The 20,694-nt window shown below is 45.3% G+C and overlaps 1 protein-coding gene across 1 annotated transcript in view; it reads left to right on the forward strand.

Annotated features, from left to right (window-relative positions):
- LOC129833354 (xylosyltransferase 1-like) overlaps window positions 1–20,694 on the forward strand; it is a 48,122-nt gene that overhangs the window by 17,727 nt on the left and 9,701 nt on the right. The window contains exons 3-8 of the mRNA XM_055897898.1: window positions 7,359–7,531; window positions 12,660–12,862; window positions 16,475–16,555; window positions 16,788–17,004; window positions 17,168–17,344; window positions 20,085–20,186. Coding sequence (XP_055753873.1) covers window positions 7,359–7,531; window positions 12,660–12,862; window positions 16,475–16,555; window positions 16,788–17,004; window positions 17,168–17,344; window positions 20,085–20,186 — 953 coding nt within the window. The remainder of the gene's footprint in view (window positions 1–7,358; window positions 7,532–12,659; window positions 12,863–16,474; window positions 16,556–16,787; window positions 17,005–17,167; window positions 17,345–20,084; window positions 20,187–20,694) is intronic.

Below are 20,694 nucleotides of genomic sequence, written 5' to 3' on the forward strand. Positions count from 1 at the left end.
AGTGAGAAGGTGCTGCCTTAGTGAGAAGGGGCTGCCTTAGTGAGAAGGTGCTGCCTCAGTGAGAAGGGGCTGCCTCAGTGAGAAGGGGCTGCCTCAGTGACAAGGTGCTGCCTCAGTGACAAGGCGCTGCCTTAGTGAGAAGGCGCTGCCTTAGTGAGAAGGGGCTGCCTTAGTGAGAAGGGGCTGCCTTAGTGAGAAGGGGCTGCCTTAGTGAGAAGGTGCTGCCTCAGTGAGAAGGGGCTGCCTCAGTGACAAGGTGCTGCCTCAGTGACAAGGTGCTGCCTTAGTGAGAAGGCGCTGCCTTAGTGAGAAGGGGCTGCCTTAGTGAGAAGGGGCTGCCTTAGTGAGAAGGTGCTGCCTTAGTGAGAAGGGGCTGCCTTAGTGAGAAGGTACTGCCTCAGTGAGAAGGGGCTGCCTCAGTGAGAAGGGGCTGCCTTAGTGACAAGGTGCTGGCTTAGTGACAAGGTGCTGCCTTAGTGACAAGGTGCAGCCTTAGTGACAAGGTGCTGCCTTAGTGACAAGGTGCTGCCTTAGTGACAAGGTGCTGCCTTAGTGAGAATGGGCTGCCTTAGTGAGAAGGGGCTGCCTTAGTGAGAAGGGGCTGCCTTAGTGAGAAGGTGCTGCCTCAGTGAGAAGGGGCTGCCTCAGTGACAAGGTGCTGCCTTAGTGACAAGGTGCTGCCTTAGTGAGAAGGGGCTGCCTTAGTGAGAAGGGGCTGCCTTAGTGAGAAGGTGCTGCCTTAGTGAGAAGGGGCTGCCTTAGTGAGAAGGTGCTGCCTCAGTGAGAAGGGGCTGCCTCAGTGAGAAGGTGCTGCCTTAGTGAGAAGGGGCTGCCTTAGTGACAAGGTGCTGGCTTAGTGAGAAGGTGCTGCCTCAGTGAGAAGGTGCAGCCTTAGTGACAAGGTGCTGCCTTAGTGAGAAGGGGCTGCCTTAGTGAGAAGGGGCTGCCTTAGTGACAAGGTGCTGCCTCAGTGACAAGGTGCTGCCTCAGTGAGAAGGTGCTGTCTTAGTGACAAGGTGCTGCCTCAGTGACAAGGTGCTGCCTCAGTGAGAAGGTGCTGCCTTAGTGACAAGGTGCTGCCTTAGTGACAAGGTGCTGCCTCAGTGAGAATGTGCTGCCTTAGTGACAAGGTGCTGCCAGTAATAGACAATAGACAAACAGAACACAGACACAAGTCCACACAGACATAAAACAGAATAGACAATATCAGAGCAATAAACATAAAACATACAACTCTGGATTAGAGGCTGATTACAGGGGGAATGTACCATTTACAGAGGGGATATACACTGAGTGTGTATATCCAAAATATTAGGAATGAATCCAGGTCAAAGCTATGATCCCTTATTGATGTCACTTGTTAAATCCACTTCAATCAGTGTAGATGAGACAGGTTGAAGAAGGATTTTTAAGCCTTGAGACAATTGAGTCATGGATTGTGTATGTGAGCCATTCAGAGGGTGAATGGGCAAGACAAAATATTTAAGTGATTTTGAACGGGGTATGGTAGCAGGTGCCAGGCGCACCAGTTTGTGTCAAGAACTGCAACGCGGCTGGGGTTTTCACGCTCAACAGTTTCCTGTGTGTATCAAGAATGGTCCACCACCCAAAGGACATCCAGCCACCTTGACACAACTGTGGGAAGCATTGGAGTCAACATGGGCCAGCATCCCTGTGGAACGCTTTCAACACCTTGTAGAGTCCATGCCCCGACTAATTGAGGCTGTTCTGAGGGCAAAAGGGGGTGCAACTCAATATTAGAGAGGTGTTCCTAATGTTTTGTACACTCAGTGTATCTATATTCTTTTAATTGAGAAGTAGGCTTTGGTCTGAACCCGATAAAGAAAGGAAATTCACAATGCGTACTTCATCCATGCACTACCAAGGTTTTCCAGCACAAAGCTTGGACCTACTACAGCAGCTAAATCGGTGTATTGTTCTTCCAACAATGTGTAGGCAGGTTGCTTCGGAATCAAACCTTCTCAAACAGCCTAATTCATATCCATCCAGGAGGTGCTCTGACAATAGTGTGATTTATACCGCATACAAGGGAGTGTACTGTATTCCTCCCACCCTACACTAAGACATTACTCCATTCCACTACCTTTTTCAAGCTTTTTATTATATAAAAGCAAGCTTTTCTTATATACTTTGAGCGTGGGATTCTGATTCTGATTAGACGTGTAGATAAGTGTATGCGTGGGGTACAGAGATGAGGCGGCCATTTAAAAAATCGTGTTCAACACATAATATTGCAGTCAGAGTGAATTCATGCGACTTATTATGTCACTTGTTCAGCACTCCTGAACTGATGTAGGTTTGACATAACAAAAGGGTTGAATACTTAGTGACTCAAGACATTTCAGCTTTCCATTTTTAATACATTTATAAAACATTTCTAAAAACATAATTCCACTTTGACCTGATGGGGGTGTTGTGTGTAGATCAGTGACATAAAATCTCTATTTAATCCATTTTATATTCAGGCGGTAACACAACAAAATGTGGTAAAAGTCAAGGGGTGTGAATACCTTCTTGAAGGTACTGTACTAGAAAGGCCTTTGTGATACATTACCTGGAAAAAATAGTGAGTTATTACAATATATAACATGTACAATCAAAACGTACATTACCGTTCAAAAGTTTGGGGTCACTTAGAAATGTCCTTGTTTTTGAAAGAAAAGCTTTTTTTTAACATCAAATTGATCAGAAATACAGTGTAGACATTGTTCATGTCTACATGGGGCGGCAGGGAGCCTAGTGCGTTGGGCTTGTAATCAAAAGGTTGCTAGATCAAATCCCCGAGCTGACAAGGTAAACATCTGTCATTCTACCCCTGAACAAGGCAGTTAACCCACTGATCCTAGGCCGTCATTGTAAATAAGAATTTGTTCTTAGCTGACTTGCCTAGTAATTTATTTTATTTTAAATGATGTAAATTACTATTGTAGCTAGAAACAGCTGATTTTTAATGGAATATCTACATAGGCCTGTGTTCCAATGGCACGTTGTGTTAGCTAATCCAAGTGTATCATTTTAAAAGGCTAATTGATCATTAGAAAACCCTTTTGCAATTATATTGATTTGTTGCAATTATGTTGCAATTATTATGTATCTGGAGCATCAGTATTTGTGGGTTCGATTACAGGCTCAAAATGTCCAGAAACAAATAACTTTCTTTTGAAACTCGTCAGTCTATCCTTGTTGTGAGAAATGAAGGCTATTTCCATGAGAGAAATTGCCAAGAAACTGAAGATCTCGTACAATGCTGTGTACTACCTCCTTCACAGAACAGCATAAACAGAACCCTCGGGAGAGTCCTGACTTCTGTCTCCACGGGGACAAGGACTCTTTCCCTCCCTCTGACTTTCAATTTTTGTACAAAATTTGAGAGAAATGGGATGTTTCTGGGATCTTTTACTTCAGCTCATGAAACACTTTACATGTTTCCTTTATATTTCTGGTCAGTGTAAATATAAGAAATAAATGCTATTTCAAACGGTTATTACAGCGACCGCAGTCATTTGGCTGGCCAATCACCAAGTACCGTGACCGTCACAGCCCTGTAATATAATGAATAGAACGGGCTTGGAACCTCTCACTCTATTCATTCTATTTCTATGTCAGCACATGCGGTCAGGAGTGGAGGAGGAAAGGAGAAAATGTGCATCTAAAAATGTCTACATGTTATTACTTTTTTGTTGCTATTTGAACGGTTAGGACAGAGACCACAGTCTTTTGGCTGGACAATTACCCTCATCCAGAATTACATGACCGCCACAGTTGTACTTGTTTCCTTGTCTCCTCTCCTTGTCTCCTATCCTTGTCATATATCTTTGTCTCCTCCCCTTGTCACCTCTCCTTGTCTTCCCTCCTTGTCACCTATCCTTGTCTCCTTGCCATGTCTCTTCTCCTTGTCTCACCTCCTTGTCACCTATCCTTTCCTCCTTGCTTAGTCTCCTCGCCGTGTCTCCTCCCCTTGTCTCCTCTCCTTGTATCCTCTCCTTGTCTTTTCTCCTTGTCACCTCGCCATCCCCAGAGGGAAGAGAAAGACAGAGGGAGGGAAAGAGTATTTGTCACCCTGGAGACAGAAGTCAGGGCTCTCCCGAGGGTTCCGTCTAGAACTCCCCAGGGAGGCTGCCTTGCCAGTGCCTGATCTATTCAGGGAACATTCCACCACATGCACTGCTCTATGGCTGTGTCCCAAACACCACCTTGTTCACTTTATACTACACTCTGGTAAAAAAAAAGTAGTGCACTATATAGGGCATAGGGGGCCATTTGAGCTGCTGCGTATACTACTCTACTCGCTATAGGGCAGTGCCCACGCAAAGCCAGTGTAATGACACACTAGTTAGTACAGGAGTTAGATAGAGAAGTGCTGAGTAAAGCCTGTGTGTGTGTGTGGGGGGGGCAGAGCTTGACTAAAGAGAGACTCTGTCATCCAACCGCCCAGAAAGTTTAAGGTTCAGATTCTGCGTTTAATTTATATGATTATACGTCTCTTTGATGATGCAGTAAGGGAGAGGAGAGGATATGTATAGCTTTAGAATGACTGGATGGTGCTGCCTGGCTGGTTTTGGCTGGCTGCCTGGGTGACTAGTGTTGGCTGGCTGGCTAGTTGGCTGACTAGTGTTGACTGGCTGGCTAGTTGGCTGACTAGTGTTGACTGGCTGGCTAGTTTGGCTGACTAGTGTTGGCTGGCTGGCTAGTTGGCTGACTAGTGTTGACTGGCTGGCTGGCTAGTTGGCTGACTAGTGCTGACTGGCTGGCTAGTTGGCTGACTAGTGTTGACTGGCTGGCTAGTTGGCTGACTAGTGTTGACTGGCTGGCTAGTGTTGACTGGCTGGCTAGTTGGCTGACTAGTGTTGACTGGCTGGCTGGCTAGTTGGCTGACTAGTGTTGACTGGCTGGCTAGTTGGCTGACTAGTGTTGACTGGCTAGTTGGCTGACTGTGTTGACTGGCTGACTAGTTGGCTGGGTTGTCCTAGGGATAAAGTTAAATGTCCAGCGTAGCAGGAAGGTAAAAACCTCAAATAAAATAGTATTTGTCATATGTGCCAAATACAACAGGTGTAGACTTTACCCTGAAATGCTTACTTACGAGCCTGTATTCAACAATGCAGATTAGAACCAGGGACTGTAGTGACGCCTCTTGCACTGAGATGCAGTGCCTTAGACCACTGCGCCACTCAGGAGCCCACTACTGCCCTGTAGTAGTGGGCAGGTAAAAACCTAGGAAGGTAAAAACCTACTGTTTTCACAACGCCCCAGTGTAGCTCCCCTGTAAGGCCTTGCCTGCGTTCCTCAGAGAGGGGCCTAGACAGGGATGCGTGGTGTGCTGGGAGAGAGCGATATTTATACACACAGGGTAGACCTTACACCAACCACCAATGGTAGAGAGGGAGAGTGTGTGTGTGCACACTCACGTGTGTGTGTGTATGCGTGTGTGTGTGTGTGTGTGTGTGTGTGTGTGTGTGTGTGTGTGTGTGTGTGTGTGTGTGTGTGTGTGTGTGTGTGTGTGTGTGTGTGTGTGTGTGTGTGTGTGTGCGTGCGTGCGTGTGTGTGTGTGTATGCGCGTGTGTGCGTGTGTGTGTGTGTGTGTGGCGGGGGGTAATGGAAGGGTGGATGGACGACTGAAAGGGAGGAAGAGTGGAAAGGAGTGAGAGTTTAGTAAAAACGTTTGCAACAAAAATCAACATACTGAGAAGTCACCATCTAAACATCAACATACTGAGAAGTCACCATCTAAACATCAACATACTGAGAAGTCACCATCTAAACATCAACATACTGAGAAGTCATCATCTAAACATCAACATACTGAGAAGTCACCATCTAAACATCAACATACTGAGAAGTCACCATCTAAACATCAACATACTGAGAAGTCACCATCTAAACATCAACATACTGAGAAGTCACCATCTAAACATCAACATACTGAGAAGTCACCATCTAAACATCAACATACTGAGAAGTCATCATCTAAACATCAACATACTGAGAAGTCATCATCTAAACATCAACATACTGAGAAGTCATCATCTAAACATCAACATACTGAGAAGTCATCATCTAAACATCAACATACTGAGAAGTCATCATCTAAACATCAACATACTGAGAAGTCATCATCTAAACATCAACATACTGAGAAGTCATCATCTAAACATCAACATACTGAGAAGTCATCATCTAAACATCAACATACTGAGAAGTCACCATCTAAACATCAACATACTGAGAAGTCACCATCTAAACATCAACATACTGAGAAGTCATCATCTAAACATCAACATACTGAGAAGTCATCATCTAAACATCAACATACTGAGAAGTCACCATCTAAACATCAACATACTGAGAAGTCACCATCTAAACATCAACATACTACCTCTCCATACTGAGAAGTCATCATCTAAACATCAACATACTGAGAAGTCACCATCTAAACATCAACATACTGAGAAGTCATCATCTAAACATCAACATACTGAGAAGTCATCATCTAAACATCAACATACTGAGAAGTCACCATCTAAACATCAACATACTGAGAAGTCACCATCTAAACATCAACATACTACCTCTCCATACTGAGAAGTCATCATCTAAACATCAACATACTGAGAAGTCATCATCTAAACATCAACATACTGAGAAGTCATCATCTAAACATCAACATACTGAGAAGTCATCATCTAAACATCAACATACTGAGAAGTCATCATTTAAACATCAACATACTACCTCTCCATACTGAGAAGTCATCATCTAAACATCAACATACTGAGAAGTCACCATCTAAACATCAACATACTGAGAAGTCATCATCTAATGCCCAGTTGGGTTGTCCCCCGCCATTGGATCATTTTGGTACAGCCCATCCCCCTATTCTGATTATCAGCTGTTGTTGTCAAACACACGTGGGTCTGGAAACGATTCTCTTTCCTTAATACTGTGCAGTGAATTCCCACTAGATGAAAAGCCTAAATGAGTATGACATTACATTACATTTAAGTCATTTAGCAGACGCTCTTATCCAGAGCGACTTACAAATTGGTGCATTCACCTTATGACATCCTGGCATTTAATGCATACACAATTATAGAAATGACACTTTCTATAAAACGTTCTATTTGTGAACTCTACTATTTAACACAGCATTTCTTCAGTAATAAAGTTACCCCTGTCTTCTTCCTACCTTCCCTATGTGTGTGTGTGTGTGTGTGTGTGTGTGTGTGTGTGTGTGTGTGTGTGTGTGTGTGTGTGTGTGTGTGTGTGTGTGTGTGTGTGTGTGTGTGTGTGTGTGTGTGTGTGTGTGTGTGTGTGTGTGTGTGTGTGTGTCTCTCCAGGTAAGGCCAATGTGAATGTACAGTGGGATGATGGCTCAGAGCAGACTGCCCCTGCTGTGCCTGTTCGCGTCGTCTTCGTCTTGGTGGTCCATGGCAGAGCGTCTCGGCAGTTCCAACGCCTGTTCAAGGCCATCTACCACACCTCACACTACTACTATATACATGTAGACCAGGTAAGGTCATCTACCACACCTCACACTACTACTATATACATGTAGACTACTACAGACCATCTACCATACCTCACACTACTATTATATACATGTAGACCAGGTAAGGTCATCTACCATACCTCACACTACTGTTATATACATGTAGACCAGGTAAGGTCATCTACCACACCTCACACTACTACTATATACATGTAGACCAGGTAAGGTCATCTACCACACCTCACACTACTATTATATACATGTAGACCAGGTAAGGTCATCTACCACACCTCACACTACTACTATATACATGTAGACCAGGTAAGGTCATCTACCACACCTCACACTACTACTATATACATGTAGACCAGGTAAGGCCATCTACCACACCTCACACTACTACTATATACATGTAGACCAGGTAAGGCCATCTACCACACCTCACACTACTACTATATACATGTAGACCAGGTAAGGTCATCTACCACACCTCACACTACTACTATATACATGTAAACCAGGTAAGGTCATCTACCACACCTCACACTACTACTATATACATGTAGACCAGGTAAGGTCATCTACCATACCTCACACTACTATTATATGCATGTAGACTACTACAGACCATCTGCCATACCTCACACTACTACTATATACATGTAGACCAGGTAAGGTCATCTACCATACCTCACACTACTATTATATACATGTAGACTACTACAGACCATCTACCATACCTCACACTACTATTATATACATGTAGACTACTACAGACCATATACCATACCTCACACTACTACTATATACATGTAGACCAGGTAAGGTCCTCTACCACACCTCACACTACTACTATATACATGTAGACCAGGTAAGGCCATCTACCACACCTCACACTACTATTATATACATGCAGACTACTACAGACCATCTACCACACCTCACACTACTATTATATACATGCAGACTACTACAGACCATCTGCCACACCTCACACTACTATTATATACATGTAGACTACTACAGACCATCTACCATACCTCACACTACTACTATATACATGTAGACTACTACAGACCATCTACCCCACCTCACACTACTATTATATACATGTAGACCAGGTAAGGTCATCTACCACACCTCACACTACTATTATATACATGTAGACTACTACAGACCATCTACCACACCTCACACTACTATTATATACATGTAGACCAGGTAAGGTCATCTACCACACCTCACACTACTACTATATACATGTAGACTACTACAGACCATCTGCCATACCTCATACTACTATTATATACATGTAGACTACTACAGACCATCTACCACACCTCACACTACTATTTTATACATGTAGACTGCTACAGACCATCTACCACACCTCACACTACTATTATATACATGTAGACCAGGTCAGGTCATCTACCATACCTCATACTACTATTATATACATGTAGACTACTACAGACCATCTACCACACCTCACACTACTATTTTATACATGTAGACTGCTACAGACCATCTACCACACCTCACACTACTATTATATACATGTAGACCAGGTCAGGTCATCTACCATACCTCATACTACTATTATATACATGTAGACTACTACAGACCATCTACCACACCTCACACTACTATTATATACATGTAGACTACTACAGACCATCTACCACACCTCACACTACTATTATATACATGTAGACCAGGTCAGGTCATCTACCATACCTCACACTACTGTTATATACATGTAGACTACTACAGACCATCTGCCATACCTCACACTACTATTATATACATGTAGACTACTACAGACCATCTACCATACCTCACACTACTATTATATACATGTAGACTACTACAGACCATCTGCCATACCTCACACTACTATTATATACATGTAGACTACTACAGACCATCTACCACACCTCACACTACTATTATATACATGTAGACTACTACAGACCATCTACCACACCTCACACTACTATTATATACATGTAGACTACTACAGACCATCTACCACACCTCACACTACTATTATATACATGTAGACCAGGTAAGGTCATCTACCACACCTCACACTACTATTATATACATGTAGACTACTACAGACCATCTACCACACCTCACACTACTATTATATACATGTAGACTACTACAGACCATCTGCCACACCTCACACTACTATTATATACAGTGCATTCGTAAAGTTTTCAGACACCCTCACTTTTTACACATTGATTATTCTAATATTGATTGCATTAATTGTTTTCCTCATCGATCTACATACAATACTCCATAATGACAAGCAAAAACAGGTTTTAAGAAATTTTTGTACATTTATTTTAAAAAGTCTTAAGACCCTTTGCTATGAGACTAGACATTGAGCTCAGGTGCATCCTGTTTCCATTGATCATCCTTGAGATGTTTCTACAACTTGATTGGAGTCCAGCTGTGGTAAATTCAATTGATTGGACATGATTTGGAAAGGCACACACACCTGTCTATATAAGGTCCCACAGTGGCCAGTGCATGTCAGAACACAGTGGCCTCCATCATTCTTAAATGGATGTAAGGGCTGTTGTCCTCCTCTTCCTCGGGCGAGGAGAGGAGAGAAGGATCAGTGGACCAATACGCAGCATTAGGGAAATAAGCCATCTCTTTATTTTAAACGACGGCAACACGAAAACAAAACACTTACAAAATTACAAAACAAGAAAACGACGTAGACGAAAACCTGAACATGAACTTACATAACTAACGTAAAACTCACGGACAGGAACAGACTACATCAAAACGAAACGAACAGCCAAACAGTCCCATATGGTATAGACATGAACGAAACAGGAGACAATCACCCACCAACAAACAGTGAGAACACCCTACCTAAATATGACTCTCAATTAGAGGAAAACGCAAAACACCTGCCTCTAATTAAGAGCCATACCAGGCAACCCAAAACCAACATAGAAACAGAAAACATAGACTGCCCACCCAAAACTCACGCCCTGACCATATACACATACAAAAACAACATAAAACAGGTCAGGAACGTTACAATGGAAGAAGTTTGGGGCAGCGGTCTAAGGCACTGCATCTCAGTGCTCGAGGCGTCACCCTGGACACCCTGGTTCAAATCCAGGCTGTATCACAACCGGGCGTGATTGGGAGCCCAAAAGGGCGGCGCACAATTGGCCCAGCATCGTCTGGGTTTGGCTGGTGTAGGCCGTCATTGTAAATAAGAATTTGTTCTTAACTGACTTGCCTAGTTAAATAAAGGTTAAATAAAATAAAAATAAAAAATTCCTAGAGCTGGCTGCCTGGCCAAACTGAGCAATCGGGGGAGAAGGGCCTTGGTCAGGAAGGTGACCAAGAACCCAATGGTCGCTCTGACAGAGCTCCAGAGTTCCTCTGTGGAGATGAGAGAACCTTCCAGAAGGACAACCATCTCTGCAGCACTCCACCAATCAGGCCTTTATGGTAGAGTGGCCAGACGGAAGCCACTCCTCAGTACAAGGCACATGACAGCCCGCTTGGAGTTTGCCAAAAAGCACCTAAAGGACTCTGAGATCATGAGAAACAAGATTATCTGGTCTGATGGAACCAAGATCGAACTCTTTGGCCTGAATGCCAGGCGTCATGTCTGGACATTCACCTCTGAATGTCCTTGAGTGGCCCAGCCAGAACCCAGACATTCACCTCTGACTGTCCTTGAGTGGCCCAGCCAGAACCCAGACATTCACCTCTGAATGTCCTTGAGTGGCCCAGCCAGAACCCAGACATTCACCTCTGAATGTCCTTGAGTGGCCCAGCCAGAACCCAGATATTCACCTCTGAATGTCCTTGAGTGGCTCAGCCAGAACCCAGACATGAACCCGATCGACCATCTCTGGAGAGACCTGAAAATAGCTGTGCAGCGATGATCCCCATCCAACCTGACAGAGCTTGAGAGGATTTGCAGAGAAAAATGGGAGAAACTCCCCAAATACAGGTGTGCCAAGCTTGTAGCGTCATACCCAAGAAGACTCAAGGTTGTAGTCGCTGCCAAAGGTGCTTCAACAAAGTACTGAGTAAAGGGTCTGAATACTTGTGTAAATGTGATATTTCCTGTTTTTGCTTTGTCATTATGAGTTATTGTGTGTAGGTTGATGAGGGGGGAAACAAAACAATTTAATCCATTTTAGAATAAGGCTGTAACGTAACAATATGTGGAAAAAGTCAAGGGGTCTGAATACTTTCCGAATGCACTGTACGTGTAGACCAGGTAAACCTGTAGACCAGGTAAACCTGCAGACCAGGTAAACCTGCAGACCAGGTAAACCTGTAGACCAGGTAAACCTGCAGACCAGGTAAACCTGTAGACCAGGTAAACTTGTAGACCAGGTAAACCTGTAGACCAGGTAAACCTGTAGACCAGGTCAACCTGTAGACCAGGTCAACCTGTAGACCAGGCAAACATGTAGACCAGGTCAACCTGCAGACCAGGTCAACCTGTAGACCAGGTCAACCTGTAGACCAGGTAAACATGCAGACCAGGTCAACCTGTAGACCAGGTCAACCTGTAGACCAGGTAAACATGCAGACCAGGTAAACCTGTAGACCAGGTCAACCTGTAGACCAGGTCAACCTGTAGACCAGGTAAACATGCAGACCAGGTCAACCTGTAGACCAGGTCAACCTGTAGACCAGGTAAACATGCAGACCAGGTCAACCTGCAAACCAGGTCAACCTGCAGACCAGGTCAACCTGTAGACCAGGTCAACCTGTAGACCAGGTAAACATGCAGACCAGGTCAACCTGCAAACCAGGTCAACCTGTAGACCAGGTAAACATGCAGACCAGGTAAACATGTAGACCAGGTCAACCTGCAGACCAGGTCAACCTGTAGACCAGGTAAACATGCAAACCAGGTAAACATGTAGACCAGGTCAACCTGCAAACCAGGTCAACCTGTAGACCAGGTAAACATGCAAACCAGGTAAACATGTAGACCAGGTCAACCTGCAGACCAGGTCAACCTGTAGACCAGGTCAACCTGCAGACCAGGTCAACCTGCAAACCAGGTAAACATGCAGACCAGGTCAACCTGTAGACCTCTATTAATTTACCCAATACCTTTCTTCCCTTCCCCCAGCGTTCCAACTACCTCCACAGACAGGTGGGGGCTCTAGCGAGCCAGTATTCCAACGTCCGTGTTACTTCCTGGAGGATGTCCACCATTTGGGGCGGGGCGAGCTTGCTCACCATGTACCTGCGTAGCATGGACGACCTTCTCAAGATGGCCGACTGGAATTGGGACTTCTTCATCAACCTCAGTGCAGCCGACTACCCTATCAGGTGGGCATGGAGGGCTCTGGTCAAAAGTAGTGTGTTATATAGGGAAAAGGGTTCATAGGTCTCCAGTCTAAAGTAGTGCACAATATAGGGAATAGGGCCCTATAAGCCTCTGGTCAAAAGTAGTGTGCTATATAGGGAATAGGGCTCATAGGTCTCCAGTCTAAAGTAGTGCACTATATAGGGAATAGGGCCCACAAACACACACACACAGAATTCCACATAATGGCGGAAGTTGGTCTGACAGAAGGTCCTGAGTCACTAAGTTCTCTCTACTTTCAACTGGATCTCTTATTGAAGTGAACCAATCCCATGAGCCCCGCGGCCCACTGGACAAAATCCATTCCACGTCAATACCCAGTGATGACATCAGAGTTGACACGGATCCCAGCGTGCTGCGTTTGTGTGTGTGATCGATGAGAGCGACGCACACACACCACACACACACACTTCTCATAATATCTGTGTGTGTGTGTGTGTGTGTGTGTGTGTGTGTGTGTGTGTGTGTGTGTGTGTGTGTGTGTGTGTGTGTGTGTGTGTGTGTGTGTGTGTGTGTGTGTGTGTGTGTGTGTGTGTGTCTGTATGTGTGAATATGTGTATATGTATGTATATGTATGTATGTATGTATGTATGTATGTATGTATGTATGTATGTATGTATGTATGTGATCCTAAACATCACTAGACTGAAGGGCACAGCAGCTAGCAGAGACAGAGGGGACAGACTGGGATGGAGGGAGGAGGAGAGACTAGGGAAAGGGAGGAGGGGAGGAAGGAAAGGGAGGAGGGGAGGAAGGAAAGGGAGGAGGGAAGGAGGGAAAGGGAGGAGGGGAGGAGGAAAGGAGGGAAAGGGAGGAGGGGAGGAGGGAAAGGGAGAAGGGAAAGGGAGGAGGAAAAGGGAGGAGGGGAGGAGGGAAAGGGAGGAGGGGAGGAGGGAAAGGGAGGAGGGGAGGAAGGAAAGGGAGGAGGGGAGGAAGGAAAGGGAGGAGAGGAGGAAGGAAAGGGAGGAGAAGGAGGAGAGGAGGAGGGAAAGGGAGGAGGGGAGGAGGAAAAGGGAGGAGGAGAGGAGGAAAAGGGAGGAGAAGAGGAGGAAAAGGGAGTAGGGAAAGGGAGGAGGGGAGGAGGAAAAGGGAGGAGGGGAGGAGGGAAAGGGAGGAGGGGAGGAGGAAAAGTGAGGAGGGGAGAAGGGAAAGGGAGGACACACACATTCAAACATACAGACACACACACACACAAACACACACACACAAACACACACACACACAGAGGTTTGGATGCAGTGACATTGTGGCTTCACCTCTACTGCTTTTCAGCATAGGAAAATCCAATAGGACAGATGGCTGTGTGTGTTCATCTGTCTGTCCATTCTTCAATTGGAGTTTCTCTCTCTCTCTCTCTCTCTCTCTCTCTCTCTCTCTCTCTCTCTCTCCTCTCTCTGTCTCTGTCTCTCTCTCCTCTCTCTCTCTCTCTCTCTCTCCCCTCTCTCTCTCTCTCTCTCTCTCTCCTCTCTTTCCCTCTCTCTCTCTCTCTCTCTCTCTCTCTCTCTCTCTCTCTCTCTCTCTCTCTCTCTCTCATACATCTAACTAATTCTGTCTGCGTCAACTTCAGATTCACATCTGGTGTGTGTGCGCATGTGCGTGTGTGCACATGTGCGTGTGTAACCTTATCCTTATTTCCTGTCTCTGCCTAGCGTGTTAGCATTGTGTGCAAGCCTTGATAAGGCACTGTAATACTTCTCTAATGTGAGTGTTAATTAGCAAGCTAATTAAAGAGGTATTAGGAAAGTGTAATTGCTTTGAGAGTTTGGGACTCATGTTCTGTTCAGATGGGAGTAGAGTATTGAGTGCTGTTAGGCGTGTGTTTTGGGGGTAGTTGGGGTGGGGATGGGGGATGGGGGCTGTTGGGTGTGTGTGTGTGTGTGTGTGTGTGTGTGTGTGTGTGTGTGTGTGTGTGTGTGTGTGTGTGTGTGTGTGTGTGTGTGTGTGTGTGTGTGTGTGTGTGTGTGTGTGTTAGGGGCTGGGACAATACCAGAATCGCAACCAAAAAAATCCACGGCAAAAATGAGAACACGAAGCAGGCCAAACTCTTTGGTCCTTGTATATAAACTATAGTGTGGTATGACTTAGAAAATAAATAAATGTGACTCTATTTTCCATCAATAAGTCAATATAATCTCAGCGACTGCTTAAGCAATAAACCAAACAACATTATATCCTTATGAGAATCCCCCACCCCCCACTAATAACTAGTGATTATAATATTTGCCAGGGGGCCTCGCGAGTGGCGCAGCGGTCTAAGGCACTCCATCGCAGTACTTGAGGCGTCACTACAGACCCGGGTTCGATCCCAGGCTGTGTCACAGCCGGCCGTGACCGGGAGACTCATGAGGCGGCGCTCAATTGGCCCACCATCGTCCGGGTTAGGGGAGGGTTTCGCTGGGATTTCCCTTTCCCATCTCGCTCTAGCGACTCCTTGTGGTTGGCCGGGTGCCTGCAAGCTGACTTCAGTCACCAGCTGGACAGTATTTCCTCTGTCACATTGGTGTGGCTGGCTTCTGGGTTAAGCAAGCAGTTTGTCAAGAAGCAGTGCGGCTTGGCAGGGTCACGTTTCGGAGGATGTGTGGCTCTCGACCTTCGCCTCTCCCGAGTCTGTAGGGGAGTTGCAGCGATGGGACAAGACTGTAACTACCAATTGGGTAGAAAAATAAAATATTATTTTCCAGGGCATATTAATTCATTATAAATCTGATTATTTTACATGGGCTGTGGGAAGCTAATCAACTTTCAAATCACTTCAACTTCCAGATTGCCGTCTTGGTTTTGCTTGGCATGAAATAAACAGCCTGTTTTGCATTAATAGCCCAATATAATCTCAGCGACTAATCAAACAATAAACCAAACAACATTGTAGCCGTATTAGAATCCCCCAAAATGCATTTTGTTTAGAAAGGATGACTGGCTGATTGACAACCTAAAAACAGCCCCTAAGCCATGTGCTTTTTCTTTGCGACCAAAATGTGATGTCGTTCTATTTGTAGCTGATATGGGAGTGAATACATTGAAGCAGCGTATCAAACCGGAATAAGGTAGTAGGTTACACCAGATAGTGTAAGAATATTTGCCAGGGCATATTATTTCATTATTAATCTGATTATTTCACATGGGGAAGATGTGGGAAGCTAAAACGTTAGCTTGCTTGCTGTTTTTAGCAAGCTAGCTAGCAAACTGCTAGCGATGTTGCCTACAGCCAACTGGCAAATATGCAGTTGGTTTTCATGTAAATTAGTTAACAGTGGTGTTGATGTTTTAACATGTGATTCTTCTTTGCTTTTACCACAATGGGAAGATAACAACAAGTAAATCCCTGCTATCGCCCCCTTGTGTATGTTGCTATTCGGGGGGTCTAGGAACACATAGACTGGCAAGGGAATCATGTTACAAAAGGTGGACATTGCTCAAATATTCGGACTCCAGCCAAGAGCATGGGCCTAGATAAACCATTTCATACCTACAGTGCCTGGTTAGTGTCCAAGCGGTTGATTTGGAATTTTGGCCTGTGTGTGCCCCCTCGTGTTGATTGGATGTGTGACTGATTGACAGCTTTCTGCCCTCCCCAGGACCAATGAACAGCTGGTGGGCTTCCTGACAAAGTACCGGGACATGAATTTCATCAAATCCCACGGCAGAGACAACACACGGTGAGACACATATTCATCTGTGTGTGTGTTCATCTGTGTGTATGTGTGTGTTCATCTGCGTGTGTGTTTGTGTGTGTGTTCATCTGCATGTGTGTTTGTGTGTTCATCTGTGTGCGTGTGTGTGCGTGTGTGTGTGTGTGTGTGTGTGTGTGTGTGTGTGTGTGTGTGTGTGTGAGTTCATCTGCGTGTATGTGTGTGTGTTCATCTGTGTGTGTGTGTGTGTCCTTTCCAGGTTCATCCGTAAGCAGGGTCTGGACCGGCTCTTCTTCGAGTGTGACACACACATGTGGCGCCTAGGCGACCGCAAGATCCCAGAAGGCATTGCGGTGGACGGAGGTTCCGATTGGTTCCTTCTGAACCGCATGTTTGTGGATTACGTCATCAACTCTGAAGATGAGCTGGTCGTCAGCATGAAGCGCTTCTACGCATACACACTGCTGCCTGCCGAGGTAACACACACGCACGCACGCACACACACACACACACACATGCACACACACACACACACACACACATCTGTTGCACACACACACTATGCAATCAGCACAAACTGCACACTACTGACTATCTAACATATTTTTTACCCCCCTCTCCCCCTCTCCCTCTCTCCAGTCGTTCTTCCACACAGTACTAGAGAACAGTGCTCACTGTGAGAGTATGGTGGACAACAACCTGCGTATCACCAACTGGAACAGGAAGCTGGGCTGTAAGTGCCAGTACAAACATATCGTAGACTGGTGCGGCTGCTCCCCCAATGACTTCAAACCTCCTGACCTGCCACGCTTTCAGGTGAGACACACCCGCGTACAACACACACACACACACACACACACACACACACACACACACACACACACACACACACACACACACACACACACACACACACACACACACACACACACACACACACACACACACACACAGGGCTGGAAATCTCAGTACATCTTTCTGCCAAGTGTATGAACCAGACTAGCTTAGCTCTAGCTGGCTAACTTCTATGAACCAGAATAGCTCTAGCTGGCTAACTTCTATGAACCAGACTAACTTAGCTTTAGCTGGCTAACTTCTATGAACCAAAATAGCTTAGCTCTAGCTTGCTAACATCTATGAACCAGAATAGCTTAGCTCTAGCTGGCTAACTTCTATGAACCAGAATAGCTCTAGCTGGCTATCGTCTATGAACCAGAATAGCTTAGCTCTAGCTGGCTAACTTCTATGAACCAGAATAGCTTAGCTCTAGCTGGCTAACTTCTATGAACCAGAATAGCTTTAGCTGGCTAACTTCTATGAACCAAAATAGCTTAGCTCTAGCTGGCTAACTTCTATGTACCAGAGTAGCTTAGCTCTAGCTGGTTAACTTCTATGTACCAGAGTAGCTTAGCTCTAGCTGGTTAACTTCTATGTACCAGAGTAGCTTAGCTCTAGCTGGCTAACTTCTATGTACCAGAGTAGCTTAGCTCTAGCTGGTTAACTTCTATGTACCAGAGTAGCTTAGCTCTAGCTGGCTAACTTCTATGAACCAGAATAGCTTAGCTCTAGCTGGCTAACTTCTATGTACCAGAGTAGCTTAGCTCTAGCTGGTTAACTTCTATGAACCAGAATAGCTTAGCTCTAGCTGGCTAACTTCTATGAACCAGAATAGCTTAGCTCTAGCTGGCTAACTTCTATGAACCAGAATAGCTTAGCTCTAGTTAGCTAATTTATATGAACCAGAATAGCTATGTGACAGCTGGCTATGTCTCACTGTGGCACAGCAAAGGGACAAGAATAGCTTAACGTTCACAACTAAGTGCTCCTGTCTGTACTTATAGCCTGTGGTTACTTTATTCATCTAACAACTGTTCCAGGGCCAGTGGTGGTTGAGTTGCTGATGATATTGATGATGACTTGGCCAGAGGAAACTGATCCTAAATCAGCAGCTCTGGGTCAGTGTGTGTGAGCGATGGTTTCTGTAATGCCTTGTAGCTGGTGGCATGTGATTGTCAGAGTTGTTATTATAATAATGTTGGGGTTGTTGGACTGTAGCGAGGTCTTATGTAGCCCTGACCGAAGGGAAACACACACACACACACACACACACACACACACACACACACACACACACACACACACACACACACACACACACACACAGTGGTTCTAAGGGTTTTCATTCGAATGAGTTTCCTGGACAGTGAGGTCGTCTTTAACCCTGAACCTCCCAGCTGAGTGCAGCTACGCCCCCCACGCCAGACTGTGCCACAGGTTCACGTGCACATAGATTCTCTCTCTCTGTCTCCAGTGTGGTAGTTGATCCTGTATTCTGTTGATTTTATGTCCCGCCTACAGTGTGGGGGTGATAAGCAGTAGTGTGGGCCAATCACCAGTCAGCACCACAGTGATGTTCTATGTAACTGACATTTTTGGTTTCAGTTGATGTGATGAATGGTCCCGGAATAGAACCCAGATTGTTCTGGAGCTAGTCAGTCCTCAAACGTGTATGTTTGTGTATAATAAACATTATGGAAAGAAGGTTTGTTGTGGTCCTTCCACCCATGTCCTCCACATCAGCTGTACAGTGAGTTATTAGTTAGATTCACAGTGCTAGCCAGGCTTAGGTCAACTGGTTTTTAGTAGTGGTTTATTTTTATTATAATTACATGTAGGCCATACTTGGCAGCTAAAAGCTTAAATCCATCCTGACTGAAGGAAGCATTGATGGAGGAAGCTCCCATCCTGTCTGAAGGAAGCATTGATGGAGGAAGCTCCCATCCTGTCTGAAGGAAGCATTGATGGAGGAAGCTCCCATCCTGTCTGAAGGAAGCATTGATGAAGGAAGCTCCTATCCTGACTGAAGGAAGCATTGATGGAGGAAGCTCCCATCCTGTCTGAAGGAAGCATTGATGGAGGAAGCTCCCATCCTGACTGAAGGAAGCATTGTGGGTAGCTGGTAGCCTAGCGGTTCAGATCGTTGGGTCAGTAACCGCTGGTTCAAATTCTCGAGCCGACTAAGTGAACAATCTGTCGATGTGCCCTTGAGCAAGGCATTTAACCCTAATGGCTCCTGTAAGTCGCTCTGGATAAGAGTGTCTGCTAAATGAGTAAAGGGAATAGATCATCTAGTTGTTTATCTGGTATAGATCATCTAGTTGTTTATATGGTATATTATTCTGACATTTCACATTCTTAAAATAAAGTGGTGATCCTAACTGACATAAAGCAGGGAATTTTTACTAGGATTAAATGTCGGGGATTGTGAAAAACTGAGTTTAAATGCATTTGGCTAAGGGGTATGTAAACTTCCGACTTCAACTGTATGTATCTATGGCAGATACGCCCTAGACATTGTGATCTCATAAACCCGTGACCATCTGCACCCCCCACATCAGACAGTACCACATACACATAGATAAACATATACTCTCTTCCTCCTCCACCCTCTCTCCCCTTTCACCCTTACCATCCCTCTGCCCCTCTTTCCCCTTCTCTCTCTCCCCCATCTATCTCTTTCCTTCTTGCTCTCTCCCTCTCTCTCCTTCCCCCACAGCAAACGTCCAGGCCTACGTTTTTCGCCCGTAAATTTGAGGCTACTGTGAACCAGGAGATTGTTACCCAGCTGGACAGCTTCCTGTTTGGCCCTTATCCACAGGTGGGTGGAACACACAGAGTACACACAACATACACACACATAAACAACATACAAACAACGTACACACCGTACATACACACAAATAATGTACACACACACATCGTACACACACACATACAACGTACACACACACACACACACACACACACACACACACACACACACACACACACACACACACACACACACACACACACACACACACACACACTCTCTCTCTCCTCCAGGAGACCCCAGGGTTCTACTATAACACTGATTCCTCTCCTCCAGGAGATCCCAGGGTTCTACTATAACACCGATTCCTCTCCTCCAGGAGACCCCAGGGTTCTACTATAATACTGATTCCTCTCCAGGAGACCCCAGGGTTCTACTATAACACTGATTCCTCTCCAGGAGACCCCAGGGTTCTACTATAACACTGATTCCTCTCCTCCAGGAGACCCCAGGGTTCTACTATAACACTGATTCCTCTCCTACAGGAGTCTCCAGGGTTCTACTATAACACTGA

This window comes from Salvelinus fontinalis, chromosome 2, assembly GCF_029448725.1.
Source record: "Salvelinus fontinalis isolate EN_2023a chromosome 2, ASM2944872v1, whole genome shotgun sequence".
Classification (NCBI taxonomy): Eukaryota; Metazoa; Chordata; class Actinopteri; order Salmoniformes; family Salmonidae; genus Salvelinus; species Salvelinus fontinalis.